The sequence below is a fragment of the Aspergillus versicolor genome (assembly GCF_001890125.1).
Source record: "Aspergillus versicolor CBS 583.65 unplaced genomic scaffold ASPVEscaffold_6, whole genome shotgun sequence".
Classification (NCBI taxonomy): Eukaryota; Fungi; Ascomycota; class Eurotiomycetes; order Eurotiales; family Aspergillaceae; genus Aspergillus; species Aspergillus versicolor.
Window position 1 is genome coordinate 1,141,841 of NW_024467529.1, and position 25,872 is coordinate 1,167,712.

The 25,872-nt window shown below is 50.0% G+C and overlaps 10 protein-coding genes across 10 annotated transcripts; 5 read left to right on the forward strand and 5 right to left on the reverse strand.

Moving 5' to 3' along the window:
* Window positions 1-301: 301 nt before the first annotated feature.
* Window positions 302-2,006, reverse strand: ASPVEDRAFT_42915 (uncharacterized protein). Its single transcript, XM_040812700.1, has one exon. It carries the CDS (start codon window positions 1,923-1,925, stop codon window positions 540-542), a length of 1,386 nt encoding a protein of 461 aa, XP_040669216.1. The 5' UTR covers window positions 1,926-2,006; the 3' UTR covers window positions 302-539.
* A 146-nt stretch (window positions 2,007-2,152) lies between these two features.
* ASPVEDRAFT_151946 (serine hydrolase domain-containing protein) lies at window positions 2,153-3,771 on the reverse strand. The gene is made up of 6 exons (XM_040808282.1): window positions 3,553-3,771; window positions 3,242-3,497; window positions 3,073-3,178; window positions 2,932-3,015; window positions 2,379-2,879; window positions 2,153-2,329 (listed from the first exon to the last, which is right to left on the reverse strand). Exons 1-6 carry the CDS (start codon window positions 3,641-3,643, stop codon window positions 2,201-2,203), a joined length of 1,167 nt encoding a protein of 388 aa, XP_040669217.1. The 5' UTR covers window positions 3,644-3,771; the 3' UTR covers window positions 2,153-2,200.
* Window positions 3,772-4,234: 463 nt separating this feature from the next.
* On the reverse strand, window positions 4,235-5,717 carry ASPVEDRAFT_84905 (FAD-binding oxidoreductase; the record flags this gene model as incomplete). The annotated part of the gene is made up of 2 exons (XM_040817624.1): window positions 4,235-4,752; window positions 4,811-5,717. The coding sequence occupies 2 exons, from the start codon at window positions 5,715-5,717 to the stop codon at window positions 4,235-4,237; spliced, it is 1,425 nt and encodes a 474-aa protein (XP_040669218.1).
* Window positions 5,718-6,107: 390 nt separating this feature from the next.
* On the forward strand, window positions 6,108-7,762 carry ASPVEDRAFT_733008 (alpha/beta hydrolase). Its single transcript, XM_040816204.1, has one exon. The coding sequence runs from the start codon at window positions 6,455-6,457 to the stop codon at window positions 7,484-7,486; it is 1,032 nt and encodes a 343-aa protein (XP_040669219.1). The 5' UTR covers window positions 6,108-6,454; the 3' UTR covers window positions 7,487-7,762.
* A 133-nt stretch (window positions 7,763-7,895) lies between these two features.
* On the forward strand, window positions 7,896-14,085 carry ASPVEDRAFT_194999 (uncharacterized protein). The gene is made up of 2 exons (XM_040809176.1): window positions 7,896-8,868; window positions 8,923-14,085. The coding sequence occupies exons 1-2, from the start codon at window positions 7,908-7,910 to the stop codon at window positions 14,016-14,018; spliced, it is 6,057 nt and encodes a 2,018-aa protein (XP_040669220.1). The 5' UTR covers window positions 7,896-7,907; the 3' UTR covers window positions 14,019-14,085.
* A 110-nt stretch (window positions 14,086-14,195) lies between these two features.
* On the forward strand, window positions 14,196-15,424 carry ASPVEDRAFT_42917 (alpha/beta fold hydrolase). Its single transcript, XM_040812702.1, has one exon. It carries the CDS (start codon window positions 14,238-14,240, stop codon window positions 15,189-15,191), a length of 954 nt encoding a protein of 317 aa, XP_040669221.1. The 5' UTR covers window positions 14,196-14,237; the 3' UTR covers window positions 15,192-15,424.
* A 997-nt stretch (window positions 15,425-16,421) lies between these two features.
* Window positions 16,422-18,524, forward strand: ASPVEDRAFT_195001 (uncharacterized protein). Its single transcript, XM_040809177.1, has 3 exons — window positions 16,422-17,210; window positions 17,267-17,483; window positions 17,534-18,524. Exons 1-3 carry the CDS (start codon window positions 16,642-16,644, stop codon window positions 18,314-18,316), a joined length of 1,569 nt encoding a protein of 522 aa, XP_040669222.1. The 5' UTR covers window positions 16,422-16,641; the 3' UTR covers window positions 18,317-18,524.
* Window positions 18,508-19,936, reverse strand: ASPVEDRAFT_42919 (uncharacterized protein). Its single transcript, XM_040812703.1, has 7 exons — window positions 19,831-19,936; window positions 19,218-19,778; window positions 19,122-19,164; window positions 19,020-19,065; window positions 18,892-18,962; window positions 18,757-18,815; window positions 18,508-18,702 (listed from the first exon to the last, which is right to left on the reverse strand). Exons 1-7 carry the CDS (start codon window positions 19,876-19,878, stop codon window positions 18,604-18,606), a joined length of 927 nt encoding a protein of 308 aa, XP_040669223.1. The 5' UTR covers window positions 19,879-19,936; the 3' UTR covers window positions 18,508-18,603.
* Window positions 19,937-21,069: 1,133 nt separating this feature from the next.
* Window positions 21,070-22,528, reverse strand: ASPVEDRAFT_42920 (ketopantoate reductase family protein). The gene is made up of 3 exons (XM_040812704.1): window positions 22,184-22,528; window positions 21,457-22,139; window positions 21,070-21,403 (listed from the first exon to the last, which is right to left on the reverse strand). The coding sequence occupies exons 1-3, from the start codon at window positions 22,368-22,370 to the stop codon at window positions 21,236-21,238; spliced, it is 1,038 nt and encodes a 345-aa protein (XP_040669224.1). The 5' UTR covers window positions 22,371-22,528; the 3' UTR covers window positions 21,070-21,235.
* ASPVEDRAFT_170820 (Zn(II)2Cys6 transcription factor) lies at window positions 22,529-25,189 on the forward strand. Its single transcript, XM_040808700.1, has 3 exons — window positions 22,529-22,974; window positions 23,020-23,849; window positions 23,911-25,189. Exons 1-3 carry the CDS (start codon window positions 22,749-22,751, stop codon window positions 24,886-24,888), a joined length of 2,034 nt encoding a protein of 677 aa, XP_040669225.1. The 5' UTR covers window positions 22,529-22,748; the 3' UTR covers window positions 24,889-25,189.
* Window positions 25,190-25,872: the final 683 nt, after the last annotated feature.

Below are 25,872 nucleotides of genomic sequence, written 5' to 3' on the forward strand. Positions count from 1 at the left end.
GAGTACTGCGGGATTTTAACTAGAATAGACTTGTATATAGAGAAAGGGCAGTACTAGATAGTAAAGAAGAGGATCTTGATAAGAATAAAGAACAAGATATAGATACTGCTAATAATCTAATAATGCGGTCTAGGAATATTACTAGATCTAGGGCATGGGATTCACTCGCAGGGACTCTAGCTGAATCGCTGCTTAAACTGAACTGAACACACGGCCAAACCCGGCGTGACGAAATTGCTTTCTGGTATAATATACACCAGTTAAGCCTGTACTTGGTCCACTACTATTCTTTTATACAGCTTCAATGTATATACAAATTATATAATAATTAACCGTAATGCTGACTAGATACAGGCTGCCAGCTCCTCTATATATGCATCAGCCTGTTGCTTGGTATCACGAGGCCGAGAATTCTACTCCGCTGGAATGAGAAGTATCTGTGAACAAGACCGTCTGCAACAATGACCTCTGCACATACCAATCGACCATTTGTGGGAAGGTGTAATGGTGAGCCATTCTTCGGCCAATAGCCCATTAATTCATCCCAACACCAGACGCCATTTCTTGTGTAAAATCATATATTCGATCCAGCTTAGTTGAATCCCAGAATCACAGATGGCCCAGACCTCCTTGAGCAGTGTCATTGCCTGGAGCGTAGAGGGCACTCGATTCATAGAATATATAGCTTTGAAGCGAGTTAATATTATCTCTCGTAGCTCCGTGTCACTGGAGCGCAGTTCTGATCCTGCTGTGAGAAGCGGAAGACTTTGAATATTCAGTAGAGTAGAGGTCAAAGGAAGTTGTGATAGACTTTGAGTGATTCCAACAGCCCAGCTGTGTAATTCATCATTCTCTTCATCTTTGAGCTTTCTCCTGGACGTGGAGGCGCTGCGACGGAGGATTATAAGGCCATGCTTTTGCAATGAATCATGGAGTAGCGCTAATGAGCCATTGTTTTGTGGCGCTTGGAAGTCCCGGAGTTGTTGTTCGAGGGATCTCGCTGTGGCGTCGCTATGGCGTCCAAGTTGGATATCACTTCGGCAGTGACGACCCACTTGAGCTAGAAGGTAGATCAACTCCGTTGCCGGCCCGTATGTAGGATGGTCCTTGTTCCGCAAAGTATGAACAGCCTGTGCCATCAAAGTTGTGTCCAGAGGTCGCTGTTCTTGGGCATCCACTAGATGGGCGCAGCACATGTCCCAATACAGAAACGAGCCAACGGATATTGAAAACAACTCACTGCTACCAGGGTGGGCAAGGTCGTCCCAATAGTTCAACAGGAGATGGTCGAGAATATGACGCGCCGCGAACAGGTGCTGCTGGCCAAAGTCTCTAGGGTCTGGATCTGCCCATTGCGAGAGCCCGAGCAGCTGGACTGTCAGAAACGACGCTTCCAAATACTTCGTTTGGGCCAGCTCCCGTTGAAGCAGCTGAAGAGCGCGTCCTCTTTCCTCTAGGCTCATGATAGGGCCATTCGCGGGGAAATACTCTTGGTGGGCTGCACTCAGGGATTGAATCATATGCACCAGCGACGGTGCCCTGGTCAGATAGTCGAGAATCGGGAAAGAGTACGGGTTATTCTCAGGGTCGATAACCAACATTTGGCAGGCCTTTTCCACCCAGTACTGCAGGAGACGTGGCTTCACGAGTGTTCCCAAGGGCGACGACACCCAGCGCGTCTCGACCTGCCATCGCTGTAAACGGGGAGATAATCTGCAAAGCAAACCGCGCTTCAGGCAACGCACACAGACCGGAAAAGTCTCATCGCATTTCACTTTGTGCGACCTGCATTGCGAACAGCCGGAGCGACTCCGCTGCAGCTTTTGGTCGGCAGGATGAGCGGCGGCTTGGTTGGAGGCAGCGTCCAGGTGATGGTGTGTACGAGGGTGTCTCACGGGCGCGAATCGGACACGATAGTCCGGCATAATATACAGCCACGGGGAATAGTCTCTTGCTGGTTGGCGGCAAAGTCCAACAAATGTTGCATCGCAAAGACGAACTGTGGCGTCCCGAGCAACTGACCGGTCGCCAAGTGACTGGGTTGGTCTAAATAAGATTTGAATGGCAAAGTGGGGAAGAGTTTGACAGAAGCCAATCATCTGGTTACGGAACAGTGCTACCGACTCAAATTGATAAGGACCTATAATTGTAACTAACTATAAGTTACCGGTTACCAGTCAAGCCTTAAGGCAGTGTTGAATCATTGGCTTCCAACAGCTGCGTACACAGCCCGCTCGAATTCAGCCAGAAGCTCGACAGCCCTCTGGTCGCCCGTTGGGAGGAGTTGGCACAGAAGCACTCCAGCGACGCCCTTTTCCATATCTACCCACTGTCGAGATGTCAGTTCTCTATACAATGAAAAGCAAAGCAACACCCACCCAGTAGCAATTAGGCAATCCAGACCACGACAGCGAATACTGACGGCGGCGGCCAGGCACTTCGGCAGTGTTGATCAAGCCACTGATCCCATAGTCGACGGGGACGTCGTTAGGAACAGCATTGAAAATCGCATTACGGTTCGCCAAAACGTGGTCCTCTGGATTATCCAGATTCTTCCGGTTCTCTAGGTGCGGCTTGAACATCATTTCCAGTGTGTCGGGCCGTAGTAGATCTCCACGCATGACACCGGCGTAGATCTTCAGCAGCTCAGGGACATTTGTGTAGATGCCACCGCCGCCAATGTCATCGCTGACAGGCTCAGGCCACCAGAAATCTGTGACCTTGTTAAGCCCGTCGTCATGTCGCTCCCACATCTTGACTTTCCGCGCTTGGAGATCTGGTCGCTGGTTGAGATGGAAGGTAACATCGCTGGCCCCAACAGGCTCAAACATATTCTGCCTCATGTATTCCCCTAACTTGAGTCCGGACACATGCTCGACCTATGGTTGTTTGGTCAGCGAAGGGTTTTGTACCAGATTTCCGACGACTCACCATCAGTCCAGCCCACTCCAGCCCAGGACCATACAGCCACTGTTCCCCGGGCTCAAACACAAGGAATGTATCGAAAGATTCTCTCTGAAGAAGCTTAGTTAACGTCGTGTTGTGTCGCGAGATACCTGACCATGAACATACGATAGTCTGAAGTAGCAGAGGTCGCTCGCCTTGCAATTCCTGGTAACGGATAGACAATGGATGCATGAACGTATACGCAAGTCCACTTGAATGCGTCATAAGGAGCCTTGCCAAAATTAACATTCAGGAACCAAGTCTGAGTAAATATGACATGATTAAAGTGACCCACCGAAGAGTAAGGGGACGCTTTGCAGGTTGAAACAGGGGCTCATTGTTCTCGTCGAACCCAACCAATATCTTGGGATCTTTCCACTCTGGCAAGATGCTGGATATATCTGCGTCTAGGTCCAGAAGACCCTTTTCGACACACTGCATGACAGCGATGCTCGTGATGAACTTGGTTGCGGATGCAATCCAGTGGATATCATCGGTTCTGGAAGATTCCACCGTGTCGCCATTGAAGCACTTCTCGTAGTGAAATGTCCCTGGAAATTGTCAGTGAATTGGCAATCAAGGTACGGCTTTTCCATTGGGAAATACCATGGCGATTCACTGCGCCAAGTGTGACGCGTGGTAAGGGCAGTCCTTGCCGACGAATGTAAGTCGCAACAGCGTGGTCGATAGAGTCCATTGCAAGAAATGGTGTTTTCTTCTGTATGAAATAATGAGTAAGAGAGAGATCCGGCTGAAAAAAATACTGCTGTTTTATAAAGGATGACAAAGGAGCCAGCCGTTTTATTCCAACCGCAAGCCAATATTAAAGATTGCCAGTGTCCACACGCCTAGGCTTCGAAGAAGGCAGCAACTAGAGAAAGACCAGTTATTGAAGCCTGTTGATTTCCACTAAGTGTTCTATGTTCCCACCTTGTGGAGTTTATCTGCTTCTGTAACACCGGATTTGCTGCAGACGCACGGCAATTATCAGCATGGGGGGTGCCGATGCTTGTAGCGTAAAGCATGAGTCCCACTACGCTAGCAGTCAGGGTCTCGCAAAATCTTCCAACAAGGTAAGCCAAGAAATCCACTGTGTAGATCCCTCTAGGTGCACCAGGACACCAGATATCTCAAGACGTGTAGCACAGTAGTTGAGGGTCAATATTGAATTTCTTTTTGATTCATTTATAGACAGAAACTCTATTGTAAGTCTTCCGGGCATACTATACGGTTTTCCTTATCAACCTGGCCAGTATTTGGAACCAAGTCAGTATGAGAAAGTTCAGGATTAGACCTTCCTTGTCTTTGCAACAGGCTTGCCAATCAGTCTGGGAAAGGCACGACCGAAGACGTTGTTTGGGTCCAGCTTTTCCTTGAGGCTATAAAGTCTCTGCGCTGATTCAGGCTTGAAGAAGTCAAGAGGGTCAACTTGTTCTGGCGGGCAGAAGGCCGGGAACCCGTTGCTAATGCTACAATCCAGTCTTGATATTGTCGTTTCTAAACGGCGAACCCAGCTAACGCTCTCATCCAATGCGCCTTCGCATTCTTGTGCAGCTATGCACGTTCCCCCGTGCAGACCCAAGATGACGTGGGGGTAGCGGTTGGAAAACGCAGAACCGATTCCATCCAGGATGCTGCGGTGGACTCCTCTGCCGTGGTTGTTATGCACGACGACAGCGCAAAGTGGCCAAGGCGGCTGCTCTGATGACAGCGCCTTTCCAACACTTGCCCCAAGGTCCGAGATGCTGCAGCTGCGGAAAAAAGTGGGTGAAGATGAGTCGCCACCTGCGAAATTGGCAGGGGTGGCTATAGAAACTTATCAGAGACATTCCTCGACATTCAGGACACATGGATTTGGACTTACTTTCTCTGACCGTGTCGACCAGCACGGTTCCAAAGCTCTTCATCTTGTTCAAATATTCTTTTGCTTCTGATAGGTCCCCTTGAGCAGCAGTCCAGCACCAGTAGAAGATATACGAAGAACCAGCACTTGAAGGTAGTTGCAGCATTTCCGGCTTTGCAACAATCGCGTCGCCGCTGAACTCGTCTGGAATACCATTCGGAGCGTTGAGCTGCTGGAAACGCTCAAGTACAACGGGCGCCTCATGGATGGGGAAGGCCAGGAACCCAGCGTACAGCTTCGGTGTCGTGTAAACCTTGACGCGCAACTCAACCACAACTCCGAAAGTTCCAGCACCAGCTCCACGAATAGCCCACAGCAGCTCGGGCTCTTGGTCAGTGTTGACGATACGTCCGTCAGCCAGGACAACGATGGCACCCAGTATCTGGTCAACCCCGAAGCCGTAAGTCCCGACGTAGAACCCGTAGCCGCCCCCGCAGGCCCAGCTCACATAGCCAACGGTTTTTGCTTGACCAGTAGGCGTGAACAGCCTGTATTTGTCAAGAGTCTGCTGCAGGTCACCGGCAATTACACCACCTCCGACATTTGCGCTTTTACGGTCGGGGGCGATGCCGACCGAATCCATGCGTCTCATGTCTATGACGACGCCATCGTGGACAATTGATCGACCAAAGAAATCGTGGCCCCCTGATCGGACTGCAATAGAGATTCGATGTGCAGTGCAAAAGGACACGACACTGGACACATCAGTAGGGCTCTTTGGTCGAACAATGGCCAAGGGTTTGTGCTTCAAGCTTCGGTTATAGTATAGACACCGGTCATCAAACATTGGGTGTTGTCGATCCAAGATCTCTAAATCATCTGTTTGCTCAAGCAATTCAATGAATAGCGGATCTGGTTTCATGGCCATAGTTGCTCCGTCACAGGGCTAATGTCTATCGCGTTGTGAAATCGACGATCTTTATGTTGAGACTCGGGTGAAGGCGTTGCGTTCTGAAAGCTGAAGCCGATGGAGACGTACTTAATGGTCATGGTTAGTGTGCCTCATACTCGATGAAAGCTCTTCAATTGGGACAAGGGCGTGTATTGTGGTCCAGAAGTCACCCTCCGCTTATAGACCTAAAAGGGAAGGTAAAGTGGAGCAAGCTGAAACCCACATATCTTCACTCTTGCGATCAGTTAATTCCATTGGACAACAGTATTAGATCGACCCCGCCGCCACACTAATCCATTCCCGTTGGTTGTCTGTTTTGTCCACAGTGTTCGAGCATATCGTTGACTTTAATACCGTTTCAAATTGGCTTCACTTGCCTGCCTTTTGGGTTTTTTCTAACCAAAGAGGAAGTAGTAGAAGGCAGTCCTTGAATCTCTCCAAGCAGAGATACGGGTTACTAATTACTGCGTTGAAGATCTCAAGAAGGGACTAGGATTGAGATATGGCTGTTCCAGCTACATGTCCCACTTTCCCTTTCGGATCAATAGCCGGACGCCAGTGAGAATAGTGGATTCGTGACTCACGCAGTAGTTAGACTACGTACTATGCTTACCCACTTGGTAGTTACTATTTCATGCCTTTGAACGATTGCCATGTGAAATCACAGTTTCTTCGCAATTTCTTTTGCTCATCCATCAGCACAGCAATAGTCCATGATGGACCAGCTACTTAAAGCTGCGGAGGACACTTCTCGATTTGACGACTTCCTCGTCCTTACAACCACGTACAAGACCTTGCATGACCATCGTATCACCACCGACGTCCTCATCCCCAAGTCCCTGACTGATACAAAATTCCGGCCAGTCTTGGAAACAAAGCCTCGTCCCATCCTTTTACGCTATCATGGGGGAGGGCTAGTCTTTGGCCATAGCCTCTTCCCGCCCTTTTTCAGTCCATGGTATCTTCAGCTCGCGCAGGAGTACTCGGCGGTTATCGTCTCTCCGAATTATCGGCTGCTCCCTGAATCTTCCGTGATGGAGATACTGCAGGACATAGAGCATCATTGGCAATGGATGCACAAGGAGCTTGCCGGATTTCTGGACCAACACACTTCAGGTGCGGTCCAGGCTGATTTGACTCGAATCATGACCCTCGGGGACAGTGCCGGGGGGTATCTGAGTTTACAAATGGGTCTTAGTCACCCAGATGAGATTAGGGCTGTCAACGCAGTATATCCTCTTGTCAACCCCAAGGCCTGGCGTTTCAATGACACAGACGGGAAGCCTCATTCGGTATTTGGCGGACTTCCCGTTCTCCCAGAAGGCACCTTGGCCAGGCACATGGAGTCTATTCGAGCGCAGAGAGAGGCATCTCCTGGCAGGCTATTTATCCAAACAGAAGCCTCTGATCTAACGCGGTTAGAACTGATGTTTGCTTTGACACAACACGGACAATTAGGACACCTTTTCTCGAGAGAATCTATCGATCCGTACCCCCTGGATCGTATAGATAGTGGAGCCCGGTTTCCCAAGGGCGGCGTGTTGATTCTCCACGGCCGAGATGATTCAGTTGCCCCTCTGGACCAAAGTCTTGAACTACAGAAGAAACTGGAAACAGCAGCCCCTGACACAAACTTTGCCCTGGTGATTCGTGATGGCGAACACGGCTTTGATCATACAGCCAAATTATATGATTCATGGCTTTGGGAAGCAGTGCAGGGTATCACCAGGACCTGGCTCCAGTAAACGGTCTCATATGTTTGTTATATTGTGAAAGATATTACTTCACTAGGCTTGCTTCTACTTATCCCTCTTTCCTCCAAAATACGCCCTCCAGTGATTTGGCGGCTGGCGGACGCCGTTTGGACCGTACCTAGGCTTCTTCCATGTGTACAGTCTCTGAACCCACAGTCTCAGGAGGATATAGAGCACTTAAACTGATTGTACCGGTAGAATACTTGGAGAATGCGATAGAGTAGCCCCTATAGCACTCATTTCTTGATCCTTGTAGAGTTATATCCCACCCTAGAAGCAGTTGAGATGGTCAAGATCTAATTACTTCGTATCGTATTGAGAAATACGCTAAACGGAGCTAGTCAAAGCCACCAGCATCAACCTTCAACCCCGCCTTGTTATCGTCGACTACAACAATCTGCTGGCCGGAGCCATGCCACCCTTGACAGTGCCCCGTTCGCACGCGGACTATACTGTGGCATGGATCACCGCGCTATCCCTGGAGCTATCCGCCGGGAAGGAGATGTTCGATGAAATCCACGAGCAGCTCCCCCAGCCCCCCACCGACACAAATTCATACATCCTCGGCAGCGTCGCCGGGCATAATGTCGTAATGGCATGCCTACCAGCCGGTGTGATGGGGATAACACCGGCTGCGACTGTAGTGGCGCACCTGCGCTCCACGTTCCCCAGAATCCAGTTCGGGCTGTTGGTTGGCATTGGAGGGGGCGTGCCATCTGCAGGCAAGGATATCCGGTTAGGCGATATAGTTGTCAGCCAGCCAACGGCAACTTACGGGGGAGTAGTGCAATATGATTACGGGAAAGCGATGGCTGATGGGCACTTTCAGCAGATGGGTGTGCTGAACAAGCCGCCTGAGATACTCTTGACTAGCATATCCAGGTACCAAGCTGGTTACAGGCGTGGGGATAAGCCGATTTCTGCTATCCTTGCAAAGCGAAGCATCAGGACGAGTCATATGTTTGCGCACCCCGGGCAGGACCACGACCAGCTGTTTCACGCAGCGTACGCGCACAAGGGGTCTGAGGCGAGCTGCGAAGCATGCGATGTAAAAGGAATTATCCGGAGAAAACAACGAGCATTGCCAGAAGAGCCAATGATACATTACGGGCTAATTGCGTCGGGAAACCAGGTTATAAAAGATGCGACAGTGCGAGATACCCTGGCTGAACGACATGGGATTATCTGCTTTGAGATGGAAGCCGCCGGCCTAATGAACCATCTGCCTTGCTTGGTAGTTCGTGGTATTTGCGACTACTCAGACTCACATAAGAACAAGAGATGGCAGGGATATGCAGCGATGACTGCTGCAGCATTCGCGCGACTGCTTCTGGCCTCAGTCCCTCGGTCAACTCCTAGAATCGCAGAGACAAGTATGTTGCTTTTATTTTGATCTCCATTGGGGGAGAGTTTCTAATGCTGTACAGATGAATGGACCGATGTCGAAAGACGGTGCCTGCAAAGGTTATTTCTGACCGACCCCGAAACCGACATAAATGCATTGAAGCGAAGAAAAGGAGGTCGCGCCCCTGGAACCTGCGACTGGATCCTAGAAACAGACGAGGTGAAAGCCTGGACTGGAAAGCTGCCTGGTAGAGGCACGGATAAGTCCAATATACTCTGGCTATACGGATACCCAGGTATTGGAAAGTCAACAATGGCCATCGCACTGGCCGAAATGCTCCCCGAAACACCGTCCTTTCGTGAAAAGAATAAGATACTGGTGTATTTCTTTTGCGATTCCAATTCTGAAGACCGGCGGACTGCGACTGGAGTCTTGCGCGGTCTGCTCTATCAAATCTCCCACAACAGTCGGAAGCTTATGAGACCGCTCAGAATGAGGTATGATATCCAGGGAGACAAACTGTTCAGCTCGTTTGACGCGTTATGGGACCTCCTCATGGAAATCGGACAAGAGCATGCCGGGGAAATATACTGCATTATCGATGCTCTAGATGAATGTGACAGTACAGCTCAGGAGACTTTACTTTCCCAAATAAGCGACAGCTTCTTATCAAAGAAGAGTACTCCAGGAATACACTTTCTGATCACCAGCCGGCCGTACGAGGAAATCAGGAGATACCTCGATGATTTCCCCCGGCATGATCTAGGCGCCTATGACAAGGTACAGGGGGATCTTGATGTGATCATTCATCAAAAGGTGAACCAACTAGCACGAAAGAAGAACTATCCTCGGAGTCTAAAGGACGAGGCCATTTCCATTCTGAAACAAAAAGCAGAAGGGACGTTTCTGTGGGTGGGAATAGCATGCGATGAATTGATGCGCGTCAGGTTACGAGATGTAGTCAAAACGCTGCAAGAACTGCCGCGCTCGCTGGACTCTTTATACCGCAGCCTTCTGAACAGAGCCATAGAGCAGAACGAGGACAGCCAAGATACAATTATTCGTATCCTGGGCGTCGTTGCAACTGCTCGTCGACCACTCACCATACTGGAGCTGCTGGAGGCCTGTCAGCTCTATACAGACATGGGCCTGGAGGAGAGACTCGCATATGTCCAAGAGGATATCACAATGTGTCGACTGCTGGTCGTCGTGCAAGGGTCAATAGTCTCGCTGCTGCATAAGTCTCTCAAGGACTTCTTGACCAGTTCCGAGCACCACCTGGTCGTGGATGAGAGAAATGCGCACGCCAGTTTTGCACATTCCTGCATCGACCGTCTCCTTGAAGCATCCAGGTCAGGCGAGTTACAGGCGAGTGACACAGCCCACTCAACATTCCTGCAATATTCCGCCGAAAACTGGCCCGTCCATGCGCATTTATCAAAAGACCGCTTCAACATCCTAGACCGCCACAGGCCCTTTTTTGAATTCAGGTCTGGGGTACGAGAGCAGTGGCTTGAATATATCCGATTTCCGAAAAGGCGCCCAAATTACGCTAAAGTTCCTTACAACATGTCGATTTTCCATATTGCTGCTCGCTGGGGGATTCCGTGCTTGATTCACCACGCACTCCCACAGCAAGGAAATTACAATATCAATGCATTATATTCCGGAGGGCGGACACCGCTAGAGGAGAGCGCTCTCGCCGGCCATGCCGATGTATTCCAGCTTCTACTTGAGGAAACGCATGGGAGGATCATGAAAGAGGCAGCCGTGGTACAGGCAGCAGTAGGGAACAAGCAGGCTGGAAAGCAAATGATAGAGCTTCTCCTTGATCGAGGGGAATGCGAGATCCAGATTACGCAGGCACTTACACAGGCAGTCCGCAACGGCAGTATGGAGACCGTTGAATTCCTGGTCCAGCGGGTGGGAAATAGATTGCCCGTTACTGGTAATGAAATCCGGGAGCTGGCGCAGAATAGACAGAATGGTCCGGCGATTCTCGATCTATTCTTCAATAGACTGGCAATATCTTCTCTGCCAGAAAACGTGCTTGAAACTGTGGCGATGCATGGTAATGCCGCTTTAATGACTGTTCTACTGGACCGACTGGGGGGTAGGGTTTCACTCTCACCTAGTATTGCTTCGGCTGCTGTTTCGAACATGGAATATGGCCTTGAGATGCTGAAGCTTCTCCTCGCTCGATTTGGGGATAGGCTTCCGATTACACCAGACATCAATCTCTTCGGCCATTGGAGTGCGAGGGTAGAGATATGGCACCATAGAGAAGATCTCATTGACGAGTACAAAGAGCTGCTACGTCTTGTCCTCGATCGACTTGGCAGTAAGCTTCCAGTATTAGATGCGCTGCTGGCCAACCTGATACGATCCCATTCAAGTCTCGGTGGCGAGGTCCTGCTGGTCCTGTTGGAAAGTCGACCAGAGGAATTTCCCATTACTCAGGACTTTCTTGAAGCGGCAGCCAATACGGGCCATGAAGGCTTGCTGAAGCTCGTGCTGAATAGAGAAATAACAGACCTCCTTAACGAGAGTATACTTTCCATCCTCGCGCGGCGAGGAACAGAGAGACTGATGCAATCATTGCTTGAGCGCCTTGGAGACGATTCTCTAATCACTGAGAGCGTCATCGAAAACGCAGCCTTGAATGAGGGGCGTAATGGACTGTCAATACTAAGGCTCCTTTGCGCACGTCTGGGCGATAGGATCCCAATCACCGAAGGAGCTCTCAGGCGGGTGGTGTCGAACAAGGGACTCGGGCTGATTATGTTGGACCTTTTGCTTGATCAGTTGCAAGACAACCTTCCAGTAACAGAGAATACCTTCAACACTGCTGCATACAACAAGGCCATTGGACCGGAAATTATCAACCGGCTCGTGCGTCGTTTCGGAGACAGGATTCCCTGCTCAGTAGTGGTGCTTGGAACCGCAGTCAAAGGAAAGGACAGTGGAGTGGCGGTGATACAGGCACTACTCTCACATGTCAAAAGGGGAGTGGTAGATATAGACGACTTGTTGATCAATGTTGCTTCAGCGGGATGTGCTGGACTGATGATGCAAGCCCTAAACGATTACGGAGGCCCAGTTACCGTCACTGAAGACGTCCTCGTGGCAGCCGCACAAAGTCAAGATAAAGCGACGATGCAGTTTCTTCTTGGCTATACAGGCAGGGTCACCTTAAATGAGCAAATACTTCGAGCCGCAACTGGGGATATCAAGAAAGGGAACCAAATGCTCCAGCTGCTTCTCACCCATCCTGCTTGTGAGATCCAGATGTCGCAGGAGCTACTGCACACAATAATATACTCGACATCGAGCGAGGAAGTCAGCGCCTTGCTTCTATCGTCTTATAAAGGGGATCTACCTGTCACAGAGGGTCTTTTCAAGGCCACGCTGGACCACGGGAGCCATCGATTACTGCAGCGAGTGCTTGACCTAAATAACCACCAGCCAATACCGCAAGAAGTCCTCGAACAATTAGTCCGAAGTAACTTCGGAACGAGAAAACTTTCCTTACTCCTCGACAGAAGCAGTAGCCTCAAGTTCACCGAAGTGGTCGTCGAAGCTGCAGCCAGGAATTACTATTCTGGCAGAGAGAACATCACCATTCTCCTGGACCGGCTGGATACGGATGACCTGCCCATAACAACACCGGCCTTGTCCTCGCTGCTGAAGAATTCTCAGGGAGACTTCAGTCTGAGCTTACTGCTGTTCGAGCGGCTACGAGGGAAGATCCATTTCACGCCGGAGCTTATCACGGCTGTAGCTGCGTATGGCGATGCTCAGCTGGTATCCATGCTTGATTACCAGTACGCGCATATGCACATTACCGAAGACGTCCTGCAAGCAGCCGCAGGAAATGGCAACCATGGCGAAGATGTTCTCAAGTGTCTGTTTGCATTGAGCGGGGCCAAGGTCCGTCTTACAGAGGCGATTCTAGAGGCTGCAGCAGGCAATTACAACACGGGTGTCCTTTTATTTTGTCTTGAACATTGCCAGGACGACACTTTAATCACCCCAGAAGTACTCGCAGCTGCGGCTCAGACCACATCTGTGGCAGTGGAAGCTCTTTTCAGTCGTCAAATCAAGGACAGCATCATTACAGAAGAAGTGGTGATCTCTGCGCTACAGAACTACGGCCAGGGTGAGCAAATCGTCAAACTGCTACACAGGCGACTTGGCGGGCAAATGCCAATTACAGAGAGGGTACTCAGAGCTGCAGCCTTTTCATACCGTCATGCTGCTAGGCTTACTGGTCAACTATTGCAATGGGCAGGCGATGACACTCTCGTGACGGAGAGTGTAGTCAAATCGGCAGTGAGCAACCGCATGTCGGGCCATGAAGTACTAAAGCTGCTGTTTGGTCTCATGGGAGCCCGGGTGCCTATAACTGAGGAGGTGCTCCAGACCGCAGCTAGTAATTTCGAAGACGGATATAGGGTGCTGAAGCTCATTCTGGAGCAACGACCAGACACCCATATCACGCAACAAGTATTAGCCAAGGTTATAGCCAGCAACAGAGACACTGCAATAATACAACTTCTACTTGAGAAACGTGGCCCTGATGCGCCATTCACCGACAAGGTACTCTTGTCCGCCATCGGCAATACCTCCCACGGCTACGCCATTATGCGCCTCCTGATCAAGAAGAGGAAGCAAAACGTGCATGACTGCCTATCCGACAGACTCCTCTCGACGATTGCAGCGTCTGGAAACTACAGGATCCTGAGACTCTTCGAAAGGACCTTCTCGGTTGTAATCAAGGACGAATGGCTGCAGCTCGCCCGGTTGTACCGCGCCGCCAGCGAGAGCAACAGCCCAGTCCTCGACGAGCTCGTCTCACAGGGCATCCCATTGGATACAAGGAACGCCCGCGGCGAGACTCCCCTCTGGAGGGCTGCAAGCAGGAACCACCAATCTGTCATCCGCACGTTACTGAAGACTGGACTGGTCGATGTTAATGCGGTTTCCGACTCTGGGGACTCGCCTCTCATTAGTGCAGCGCGCGCTGGGTATACGAGTGCTGTTTGCCTTTTGCTAGAAGCTGGTGCATTTCCGGATGTTGCGAATGAAAATGGCAATACGGCGTATTCGATGGCGGAGATGAGGTCTTTCTTTGGGACTATGAAAGCGCTTGAACGGCATCTGGACTGCAGTACATAGAATTAGCTATCTATAATTATATACTACTGGCATTACGATATTTCTAGAGTAATGGATATATACAGACCTTAAGACTATAATATAAAACAGGTAATCTATTCTATCTGTAGTTGGCTAACTTACCTTCCCTACAGCTTATGTAACTCCTACATCTTTACAACCTTCAATGCCCCTCATCACTCACCTCTACCTAGAATATCATCAGAATATACAAGCCAAATGGTTAACACAACTGATTCAATGTCCTCTTCACCCTGCCTCGTCAAAATAGGCACCCACTCTTTAGCCCTCTACACCCACGGCCCAGAACCCAACAGCACAGCCGACCCCGTCATCCTCTTCATCCCAGGCCTAGCAAGCGACGCCTTAGTCTGGCAAGCCGTGGTGCGCCTTCTAAACCCTTCACTACGAAGCTACACCTACGACCGCTCAGGGTACAACAACTCTGAGGCCTCGCCTCTTGCCCCGTCAGCCGAGAATATCGCTCTAGAGCTGTCTCTCTTAATTGAAAAGGCGCCTATACCTAACCCTCTGATCATTGTTGCGCACTCCTGGGCAGGTATTCTCTCGCACGAGTATATCGCCTTAAAAGGAACCGACCAGATCGCGGGGCTAGTTCTTGTCGACGCTAACCACGAGACAACTCCGCTGGTGATAGACATCGCCGATCCGGTTCTCTGGACTGTTGCGGCTGGTGTGGAACCGTATTCTGCTAAGGGTATTGAGGCAGAACATAAGTTGACCAAGGATGAGTGGAGGGCGTTTAGAACTGCCGAGTCAAGCGAGAAGTTCAGGCTTATTGCAGAACGAGAGAGTTCGGGGTATTACAAACCTAGTTTCGAGACGCTGCGGGCGAAGGAGTTGAGTAAGAGACAGCCACTACTGGGCAATAAGCCAGTTTATGTGATTGGGGGTACGAGAAGTAGGGATTGGGGTGGGTTGTATAGGGCTGGGGTAGCGAGGGGGAATGGGACGGAGGAGGAAAGGCGATATGTGAGGGACTTGATTGCGAAGGTTGATGAGAAGGGGAAGGGATTAATGAAGGAGTTTTTGAAGCTGTCTACGAGGAGTGAGCTTGTCTTTGCTACGCAAAGTGGGCATTTTGTTCAGTTGACGCAGCCGGATGTTATTGTTGATGGAGTGGATTGGGTCTTGCGTAACCTAGGCTCTTAGTTGCCTAGATCGGAATAATTGTAGTAATTCTGAATACGTTTAATGTTTGCCCTTCTTATATGTTGCTGGATATTGAGTACCGGAGTATCTTGTGAAAGCTGCAGAGATGAATTGGTTGATGACGGGGAATATTGTCCGGTGGAAGAGAACACAAACGCTTACCGGAGCAATGTGGGTGTTATTATTGTTTAACCCTAGGAAACTGCCGGGCATCTTCTCTGATCATTTCAAGAATAGGTATTTCTCTCCTCTAGTCAGAGAACTGGGTTTCTACTTCAGTAAGACTGTTTTCCACCCGGTAGCATCTATCATATCTGGTTAGATATGATATCCAGTATTTAAATAAAGGAATGAAAATATTACATAGACAGCAGATCATTCAAGATATAACTATCGTGATTTGGTAGTTATCTGGAGAAGACAGTACTTTGGCCCTGTACCTTACACTGTAGACAAGGTCATCCTTTTCTATTTCTCTGGAATATGAATATATCTTGATTACTGATTCTCTAGTTATATTTAAGTTAGAAGACGCTTAGTACTGTCGTACTAATAATAAGTGTAGATGATGGTTGTTCTCAAGTGTTCTCCTAAACGACCGGGTATATGGATGCGTTATATATCTATACATAAAGGAATGGCTTGGCCAGTACATAGCAATACTAATGACCCATAATAAGCCATTTCTCCTTACTTAATAAAGAGATACTTAAGCTGTATATGTATTCTGAACATAAGAAGCCTTTTATGCCGAATACTACACGGGCTTAAATAGTCCGGGTATTATTCTATATTCCCTGCTGAAGTTGTATACCTCCCGCTGCTCCGTTTCGGGATCGGTCACGTACTGGATGTGTAGACAAGCAGCATGCTTATGACGTGACCGCAGAGAAACCGTGAAGGGCTGGCATCCATCCGAGGCAAGGGGTATTCATCGTATGAATCAATCTCTGTATACTGGGAGGTGTCATCGGTAGAGACAGAGTGCTCTGGCTTGCATATATTGAAATGCGTGAGATGTCAATTGCCCGTTTCTGGCTTTTGTATCCTCCAGGGATCCGACGCGCTTCGTCACCGCCTGTCCAGAATGTGACCTGTAATGCTGGAGTAAGGGGTATGCGCGGCTATGAGAATCATTCGAGGATCGCGGGCGCTGAAGAATGCGCGTGGAAAGGTTGTCATATGCTTTACACCGGTTCAGAACGATTCTCAAACACTGCTGTTGAATTTCTCGGCCGCTCATATCTACTGCGCTGACTCTGGTAGAAGCCTGTGTAGTGGGCAATACTACAGTTGACCAAAATGGGGAAGCTATGTTGAGCAGCAAGGGCAGATGAATACTGATACCCCTTGGTTTACATTGTGGCTTCCATGAGCTACTGCGTACATTCCACCTGAATATGCGACCTTAGCTGTTCGACACTGCGTTCTACGCGCCCTCACAGAAGATATGTTTTCGTGGTTCCTTCGTTCATTCGGCCGCAAGGACAGTAGGGAAGATGTCGACACAGACAGTTACCCTCTCCTAGAAAGACGAAGTACGTCCGTCGATGAAAACACGCCAGGAGAATCAGAGGACAAGCCGGCCAATGCATCCGATGGCCCGGTGACGTGGTTGTCTCTCCCCAACAAGACCCAGCTGTTCATCCTGCTCGTCGTGAGAGCCTCCGAAGTTGTCTATCGATCCTCGATTCGGACATATCGCTTCCATCAATTAAGATGGTTCGACCCGGCCTTGCCAGACGACCGCCTGTCTACACAGGCGGGGATCATCCACGGATCCTCCAACGCAGTACAGGTTTTCAGTGGTATTCTGGTCGGACGCCTAGCAGACACGCCATGGATTGGACGGAAGTCTATGTTGCTCTGTGGCTTGTTCGGCTATATAATCTCCTCTATAGGACTGGCCTTTTCCAAGTCATTCCTCGCTGTCGTAGCCTTCCAAGCGCTGGGAGCAGTCATGGATGGTATTCCGGCATTGGTTCGCACGACTATAGCAGAGACGATGGGGGAGAAGAAGTAGGCACCTTGCTCTTGTCTGGCCATCAACGCATCGGCCCACTAATACTCGGCAGATATCTGTCTCGTGCATTTGTACTCCTCCCCCTCTTCGCCAATGTGGGCGGCACCCTCGGCCCTTTCATGGGGGGGATTTTGGCTGATCCGATGCATAATCATCCTTCACTTGTATGGCCTGAGTGGATGTCGAGGTGGCCATACGCCCTACCATCTCTGGTCAATGCCGCAATGTGCGCGCTCATTGTTGTCCTGGTTGTCCTATTTCTGGATGAAGTATGCCCCTGGTGGGACGTCTCTTGTTATTAAACTAACTTGCATTATAGACACTGCCCAGTGCTCGCCTCTGTCAACGCGCAAACAGCTACCGATACCAGCCTCTCCGCGAGTCTCCCGCAATCGATCGAGTAGAAGAGGGAGCTATTGAGGACCAGTCCCCTCAGACTCGAAAACCAGCTGGTTTCCGCGCCCTGTTGGCGCGAAACGTACTCCTGACTCTCAGCTCCCGCTTCCTATTCAGCTTCCACGACATCACCTATATCTCCCTCTCGGCCCTTTTTCTCCCGGCCCCGCGCGCGTCTCCCTTCGTTCACCACGGAGCTCATTTTGGCGGTGGGATGGGGCTATCGACCGCAGAAACAGGACTCGCCATGTCCATCTCAGGGCCCATTCTAGTCCTGCTATCCCTCACCTGTTACCCCGCCGTCTCCGCCAGACTGGGGACTCTCGGCTCATACCGAATCTTCCTCTCCCTAGCACTGGTTCTGTATATGGCGACGCCCTTCTTGGTGTTCGTCCCAGATCGCGCTCTCCCCGTGTGGCTGGCGCTGGGGGGCGTCATGTCCCTGATTGCTGTCTCGCGCACTTTCACCTGTCCGGCATCGTCGATTATTCTGAACTACTGCGTTTTGGACCCGAGTGCCCTGGCTACCGTGAATGGCGTGGGACAGAGCGTCACCTCTGCGGCAAATACAATCGGGCCGATGATTGGAAGCTGGGAATTTGGCCTGGGACTGAGGTCGAATCTGGTGGGTATCCCCTGGTGGGGATTGGGAGTGGTGGTATTGGCGCAGTTGATTGTTCTGTGCTTTTTGGAAGTCGTGGAGTAGAACTTATTAACCACTAAGACATGTCGGTAATCGCGATCTTGGTGAAAGTGGTGTTCTTCACCTACATCGATATCCAGGTGGCAAAGCCGACATTCAGCGTTTGCAAGCAAACGAAGTATTCACTACAAGGGAAACCTCGCTTGTTGCTAGCATTGTAATGGAAAGGTATAACTAGCCCTTACATGGCTGTGTTTAACGCGAAATCATGCACTCCTTTCATATTAATATTGTAGACTTGTTCACAAGATACACAACTGATACTATATAGTGCATGAGATGTCAGATTGCTACAGAGCAGCCAAGGCAGTCTCCAACGTCTGGCCGGTTAGTCTCTGGAATATCTCATGGTAGTTGCTTTCTGTCCGGGCAATCACTTCGTCCGGCACCTATTCTTGTCAGCTACGAGTCAACTTAAGAGGATCAGCTCAGTAGATGCGCACCTCTATCCCGACCTTTGCGCTGAGCCCGTTCTCCGTCAACCAATCGCACAAAAACCGCTCTAGAAAGATATCAGTGTCGTCCAAGTAGATCACCTTATGCTTCAAACACAGCATCGATGTAGAAGGTCTCCTTACTGTCGAAACTCTTCGGGGCTTGACCAACGACGTAGTCACTTGCTGACCAGAAACGCGAGCAATCCGGTGTTCTGCCCAAGAATCCGTTAGCTATTGGAGACCAGCATAAAGGGAAAAGAAAGACCGACAGGATCTCGTCAGCCAGTATGATCTCATCGCTGTCCTCATCATGCCCTTCGACCACCATCAGCATCAAACTACCAGTCCGCCAACGTCCCGTATCGACTCACCAAACTCAAACTTCGTATCGGCAATGATAATCCCTCGCTCCAGCTTCCCAGATAATCAGCATTGGCATCCTATACTGGAGAAAACCTCCCACTCACAGCCCAGTCATACGCCGCTTGATACAACCCCAAAGCGAGCTTCTCCATCTGCTCCGCTAACCGGTCTCCAACCATTTCCCTCGCCCTGGCCGGATGGATGTTCTCATCCCTCCCCCCATACGGGACCTTGATGGCAGGCGTATAGATAGGTCCACCAGGAAACTGCTGGCCATGTCGTAGCCCTGCAGGCTGCGGCATTCCATGAACGGTCCCGCTTTTCTTGTACTCGGCCCAGGCGCTACCAGTGATATAGCCGCGGACGATACACTCGAACGGGAGCATGGTGCATTTCCTAACCACCATCGCGCGGCCGATAAGGCCCTTTTTCTCGTTTGCGCGGAGACTGGACTCGGCGGGGAGTCCGAGGCTGATGATGTGGTGCTTGAGCTTGGGGAAGTATGTTGGTAGGACGTTGGAGATCCAGTGGTGGGTTAGTAAGGTGAGGATCTTGCCTTTGTCCGGGACTGCATTGTTGAGGAGGAAGTCGAAGGCGGAGATGCGGTCGGTGGCGACTAGGAGGAGCGTGGACTTATTCACTTCGTAGATGTCTCTGACCTTGCCCTATATTTGGTGTGAGCTCTGGCTTGGATCCATGGAACTGTGTTTATTCCACCTTGCGAAGAAGCGATAGCGACGTCAGGTCGGTAGACTCGATAGTCATCTTTTCTGAAAGTTTATAGACGTTTTTTCTTAGTTTGCGATTGTTAGACAGATGTCTTCGGCCGATTCATGGAAAGATGACTGCTTTTTGGTTTTAAGTACTCTGCTCCTTGCAGTACGGAACATTGGAATCCTCAATGCGGACAGACGTAAGGAAATAGCGGTCAATACTCCGTACTGTCCATACTCTTTACAGAGTCATATATAATATAATGAAGCAAACCAAGGTCCACTTTTCAACTACATACACATTACGCTACCTTGCCTCCAAGCTGCTTCTAAACACAGTCAATAACGCACACCCGGTATGTGTAGACCCAAATTCCAACCTCTGAATGCAGACTCGAAGATATGCGGTGTAATCAGATTATACATGTACTATTGGGATGAAAGTACACTGCATAACCTACTCGTCATTCAGATCCCTCCCAAATCCAGGCAATTCCCTGGTCGCGGTGAGGCCCTCTTTTGGGAACCTGTCCTTTCAGGTGCCCATTGTTCATTCCCACCGAATATTCATCCGACAAAAATTCCCTTTGTTAGATCTTTTCATGGCGTCTTTGCCTTGTTATTGCCCCTTTTAATACATCGTGCACGTCTTGTTCAGTCAGAAGGTGCCGCGCGTAATCCCTGCCGTATCCTAACTTTTCCCTCCCCTGTAATCAACAACCCGACAATATACATGATGAGCAGGCGATCACAGCAGCTCTAGGAACTCTTGCTCGTCATTCGCGGAGAGGATCAACCAAAACGCGACCCTTTCAAATGAATGTGGTCTCCTGACAACACATTGAGCGAAGGGGCTTGGTGTCAGGTGTAAGGGGGTGATGTCGTGACTACACTTATTCAATAAAAGAAATCAAGTAGAACATTTAATGCAGTCATATAATGTTAGAGCCGGTCAAAACATTTGGAGGTTTTGCTCGCAGAACTAACTAGGCTACGTCGTCGCTTTCCCATTTTTTGTCGTCCTACATCCCGGTGTGAGTTCCTCGATAATGACTCGCTCGCGGTAGTGTATGCCGCCCGTTTATACCCTATTTCGTATGGAAGCCCGAGATATGGGGGCATCCGTCTCTACCAGTCGGTCCCATCTAACGTTCTGGCCTACGCAGAGTGACATATGGCCACGAAATTGATGCCATCAAGCGGGAAACAATGATAAAGAAGTCTATGTAGGAGTCGCCTACTGGTTGTTAGGCTCTTTCAGGGCCGATGGGCGCTGCTTCATCCCATATTGCCATGATTGGAGGTGGTAGGCCCATGACTACCCCGAGGACCATGGAAGGTGATTTAATGAGATACCTTAGGATCTATACATCTATGCCAGATTCAACGGATTTTCAGCAGTTAAACTACTAAACATTCCTCGACGGGATTGTAACCATCCCCTTCTCCTCCTTGACCCTCCACTGAATGGCCTTGAGAGTATGATATAGGAAGGTGGCCGTGGGCATACTCACGCCCCGCGCTGTACCCTCTCGCAACGGCTCTCCCAGGATATTCTCAAACTCAGTCAGATTTCCCTACACCATCAGCACCCAAACCAGACATTAAAGCAGAGCAACAGGAAACATACCCTTCCCACATCCTCCAACATACTCGGCCTCAAATAAGCAGTAACAGGATCAATGGCAATCATCTTATCCACAATATCTGCCGGAAGCCGCACGCCCACTGCAGCAGCAGCAGCCACAATCTCATTCATAGCCGGCCTGACAAGATTTTCCACGGCGCCTTCTGCCAACTGAATCCGTCCCGTGTCGAGACCTGTTATAGCGCAGATGGTGTTCATGCATGCATTGTAGACGAGTTTCTGCCATCGGTAGAAGGGGACCTCTTCCGCTGGTACATACCTGCAGTCCGTCTTACCTGCTGCGCTGTATATCTGTACGAAATGGCGCGCTGCTGCGTCTGCATCTGTCTCATTATCAACACCAGACTCGATGTTCAGATTTGGCGTTGGATTTCTAAACGCCCCGATTATCAACCGGTCATGGTCGACCTGCTCGATAACACCCGAGGCAATCTCGTGCGAGTCCACGCGAGAGACACCAGAAAGGACGACATTCTGCGGGAATATCTCGAACAGCGGCTTCTCAATATTCAGACCGTTTTGAATCAGTACTATAACTGTCTTTCCTGGCGTTACAGCGGGGGCAATAAGCTCTGCTGTTGTGGGGGTTGTATCGGCGATGTTTTTTGTTGTTACGACGATATAATCAAAATGCTTGTTGCTGTAGTGGGGGATTTTATTCAATACTGCCCTTGTTAATATATAAAGCTCCTTAGAAGAGGGTGCTTACTTTCAGACGGCCTCCAGTGCGTAATCTCGCCGTGGTCGATGGACTTGATGTGGAAGCCGTCGGTGGTGACTTTGCTATAATTACTGCGCAGCACTGCAGTCACTGAGGCGAGTCCGCCTGCTTCGAGATTGAGCGCTGCGATGGTGCCTACTCCGCCGGAGCCGACGAGGAGGATGTTTGCTGTCATTTTATAATTTAAATATATATGTGTATCTGGATTGCGTATGTTGGAGATATATATTCAGGCGCCTTCCGATAACATACCCCGCATTACAAAGCTGACAACTACTCTTATACTGGTTATTCATCTCCTTGATCGCATTGAGTCGTAAATTCATCCACTGCCTATTTTCTGCTGTTATCGACTGAATATCCTCTAGATAACTTGGATAACTTATATAACTTCTTGTATAGCATCTGGCAGGTGGGGCCGTTATCAGTGCGGGGTTCATTCATCCTCCGCATCGCAACCTCATCTCTCTGTCCATCTCTATCCAATGGCAATGACGACTCTTAATTTATATCTCAACATCTAGTCATTGCTAGCTGGTAACCATCGCCGACTATGACCCGGGCAGGGAGCTCGTGTCTCAACTGCCGCGCCAGAAAGGTTCGCTGCGATCGGATCTCGCCCCGGTGCTCCCAATGCAGACAGAGATCGCTGGATTGTGTGGTCCCCGAGGCTCCTCCGCGCCTGCTCTGGCTCCCGTCCAGGACAGTGGAGGATTTCGACTTGGAGCTGGACCAGTCTGAGGTTGATATGCATGTGCGGCGGCAGCCTCTATTCAAAAGTACGCCCCAAAAATAACAACCCGAGATATACTGACAGTCTATAGAAGGACAGCAAGCCCAGAATGCCGCGGACTTGCTCTCCCTTATTTCTAGTGCATCAGTCAATGCGGTCCTGGAACAGCTGGACTACCAGGCAGACGAGCTTCAGAATGGCACAACTTCCAATGGACCGTTCCATGCTTTTCGCTCCGAACCTGCGGCAGATCCATGTCCTTCGTCAATACCACCAGCAGAACTCCCTGATCTTGAATTATGGCGCATGCTCTCGAATAATCTCGGCGATGCGCTGGATGCGGATGACTTCATTACAGACCATTGGTTGCCGAATCTCTGTATACCAGAGGGTATACCTGACGATATACCAGAGGATATACCAGACGAGATTGCACAAGAGCCAGATACCCCCCAGGAAGCACGGTCATACACAGACAATGAACTTACAATAACCCCCCCGGTATCACCCCCGGCTGATTTAGAAGGCTTTACAATGTCCACCGCGAAACTGCTACTCGACCACTACCAGAATATAACAACAACGATCTATACCCCTGCATCCGCCGACGTCAAGACCCCGTGGGAGATCCTCTACATTCCAAATGTCCTTAGTACGCTTGGCGAAGTCGCTCTCACGGGGAACAGCAGTGACGCTAAAGTGTCACTCTTATTTGCCGTACTGGCAATTAGCGCCTTCAGTCTGGACATCCTCTCCTCGCCAGAGGCAGTCTCTGAAGACTGGCGCGCGCTGGGGAATATGTACCGGCAGAAAGCTACAAGGCGACTCCAGATGACGCTGCGGAATCTGTCGACGGGACTTCCGAAGAAGGAGAAGTATAAGAATATTCTCATGCCGCTGCTGAGTATGGTGACGATATGTGTACGTCAAACATGATATAATATGCGCTTGACATGGCATGATAAGCAACTAACAAGAACAGACCGTCAGCGGAGACATGGACAACGCAGCGCACTACCTAGGCGACATCGAACAAATCATAAAGCTATACGGACTCCCTAAACTCCAGAAATCACGCAAAGTCAAAATGCTCCACAGTATCTATGTCTACCTACGCGTCTTAACAGAAAGCACCTACATCAGCCAAATCCAGAGTACGTCGGGTATAGACCGCGAGAGCTCCCGAGTAGAAACAGACACCGGCAGCCCTACCGGCCCTGACTCCAGCAAGCTCAGCACCTGGGATATCCTACTCGGCGAGATGGTATGCACATTCGACACGTTGAACCTCGACTTCATGCAATGCCTTGCACCCCCAAAATCCACCTTTGAACAGATATACTCAATCCCAGACTCTCTGTTCAAGCTCATCCTCGAAACAACACAGCTCGCCAGCACAGTCGAGGAGGAGAAACTTCGCCATCGCCATAAACACGCCGACCACGACAGCCTTGCCGAACGTGTAAAAGAACACGAAAACCGAGTCTGCGAATGGGAGAACTACTACAACGAAACCACATACCCGGGCGATCCCATCGGCACTCCACCCCTGAAAGAACGCTTCCCATTCCATCTAACACAGGCCATTTACGCCGCGCTGGTAATCTACTTCTACCGCTCCGTCCGGGACGTCAACGTCATAGCCCTGCAGCCATACGTGCAGCAGACGATCTACCACCTCCGGGAATATGACAAGCATAAGGAACGACATAAAGACCGGTCCTCTGATATATGCTGGCCCGCGTTCATTGCAGGCTGTGAGGCAACAACGAGCCAGGCGAGACAGGATATTGCAGAGTGGCTGGAGAAGTCAACGCGGTCGAATGGCATACTGATGTTCCGGGTGGCGCTGAAGGCGATAAGGAGGGTTTGGGCGGCGAGGGCGGTTCCTGGGAAGCAGAATTTGTCGTGGAGTAGTGTTTTGGGGGAGAGTGATATGCGGGTTTTGGTTCTTAGCTGAACTGCTGGAAGGGCTGTTTTCCTTGTATTGAGGTTCAGATAGAATTATAAATTATCATGGAGATATCAGTTAGACACCAAATATGGGAGTGGGAGTACATGGGAGGCAGGTATAATCGCTTCCGCTCTGCACCTGCCCCCCTTCATCATATCCTTTAGGGAAGGGACGACCATGGTCCATTCTTGACCACAGTAGCTAGTATAATGTTGGAAATACCTGGATGGTCACCAGCCTTTCCTGACTCTTTGGTCTAGCGGTATAGCGTCTCATCTAATAATAACAATGCCTCAGTGGCCATGGCCAAGGTCCCTTTTCCGGGAAAATATTCTTATTGCGTTTTTAGCTAGTCCGTTGGCCGACCCCCTCTCCGTCCTGGCCACAGTGCCGACACTCTGCTGGTGCATCGGCTACGGTTCCGGTTGGTAGATCACCAAGGCAACCTATCCTGCGCACTAATGAGTCATTTATAGATGGACGGTCCGCACCAGCGATGCAGAAATATAATCAACAGGGCTGAGGACCGGAATCAACTTACTGCGACACCTGCCTTTATACTTGAAGACTGTGGTTGCACGAGCCACCGTCTATACAACCACCACCGGGGCTGAAGGGCCAGAAATAACGTACCGCGTCTCTCAATCGTATAATCAATACGGTCTGATAGTGCCCTATCCAGTTAAGGGAGAACATGAACTTCGAAACATCCGTCGGATTCGCAGCAAATACGACGAGGATGGCGAGGATTTGATGCATGATGGAATGACCTCGTGGAATGGTGGATGGAAGGCATCAAGGACATCAAAGATATGAAGAAGGGTCCACGAAATCCAGTCGGTCAGATGCCGCCTGCCAACCATGGCTTGGTGCCTTGTCTGAGCAGTGCATACCGATAGATATGAGATTAATGTCCCTCTAGGCCAAAACTTTCTGTCATGTTAAGCTTGCAGGTTCAATAACAGTACGTAAACGTAGAACTCTAAAGGT

Coding starts and splice junctions, on each gene's coding strand:
- ASPVEDRAFT_42917 (XM_040812702.1), top strand. CDS start 14,238: ATGGTTAACACAACTGATTCAATGTCCTCTTCACCCTGCCTCGTCAAA.
- ASPVEDRAFT_42919 (XM_040812703.1), bottom strand. CDS start 19,878: ATGACTATCGAGTCTACCGACCTGACGTCGCTATCGCTTCTTCGCAAG. Junction 19,165..19,217: donor AAGCGGCGTATGACTGGGCT/GTGAGTGGGAGG, acceptor TTATCTGGGAAG/CTGGAGCGAGGGATTATCAT. Junction 18,703..18,756: donor GCGCAAAGGTCGGGATAGAG/GTGCGCATCTAC, acceptor TGACAAGAATAG/GTGCCGGACGAAGTGATTGC.
- ASPVEDRAFT_42920 (XM_040812704.1), bottom strand. CDS start 22,370: ATGACAGCAAACATCCTCCTCGTCGGCTCCGGCGGAGTAGGCACCATC. Junction 22,140..22,183: donor GCACTGGAGGCCGTCTGAAA/GTAAGCACCCTC, acceptor TAACAAGGGCAG/TATTGAATAAAATCCCCCAC. Junction 21,404..21,456: donor TGTTGGAGGATGTGGGAAGG/GTATGTTTCCTG, acceptor CTGATGGTGTAG/GGAAATCTGACTGAGTTTGA.
- ASPVEDRAFT_42915 (XM_040812700.1), bottom strand. CDS start 1,925: ATGCCGGACTATCGTGTCCGATTCGCGCCCGTGAGACACCCTCGTACA.
- ASPVEDRAFT_195001 (XM_040809177.1), top strand. CDS start 16,642: ATGTTTTCGTGGTTCCTTCGTTCATTCGGCCGCAAGGACAGTAGGGAA. Junction 17,211..17,266: donor GAGACGATGGGGGAGAAGAA/GTAGGCACCTTG, acceptor AATACTCGGCAG/ATATCTGTCTCGTGCATTTG. Junction 17,484..17,533: donor TTGTCCTATTTCTGGATGAA/GTATGCCCCTGG, acceptor CTTGCATTATAG/ACACTGCCCAGTGCTCGCCT.
- ASPVEDRAFT_170820 (XM_040808700.1), top strand. CDS start 22,749: ATGACCCGGGCAGGGAGCTCGTGTCTCAACTGCCGCGCCAGAAAGGTT. Junction 22,975..23,019: donor GCGGCAGCCTCTATTCAAAA/GTACGCCCCAAA, acceptor GACAGTCTATAG/AAGGACAGCAAGCCCAGAAT. Junction 23,850..23,910: donor TGAGTATGGTGACGATATGT/GTACGTCAAACA, acceptor TAACAAGAACAG/ACCGTCAGCGGAGACATGGA.
- ASPVEDRAFT_194999 (XM_040809176.1), top strand. CDS start 7,908: ATGCCACCCTTGACAGTGCCCCGTTCGCACGCGGACTATACTGTGGCA. Junction 8,869..8,922: donor TCCTAGAATCGCAGAGACAA/GTATGTTGCTTT, acceptor AATGCTGTACAG/ATGAATGGACCGATGTCGAA.
- ASPVEDRAFT_733008 (XM_040816204.1), top strand. CDS start 6,455: ATGATGGACCAGCTACTTAAAGCTGCGGAGGACACTTCTCGATTTGAC.
- ASPVEDRAFT_151946 (XM_040808282.1), bottom strand. CDS start 3,643: ATGGACTCTATCGACCACGCTGTTGCGACTTACATTCGTCGGCAAGGA. Junction 3,179..3,241: donor AAGCGTCCCCTTACTCTTCG/GTGGGTCACTTT, acceptor AATTTTGGCAAG/GCTCCTTATGACGCATTCAA. Junction 3,016..3,072: donor CTCTGCTACTTCAGACTATC/GTATGTTCATGG, acceptor AAGCTTCTTCAG/AGAGAATCTTTCGATACATT.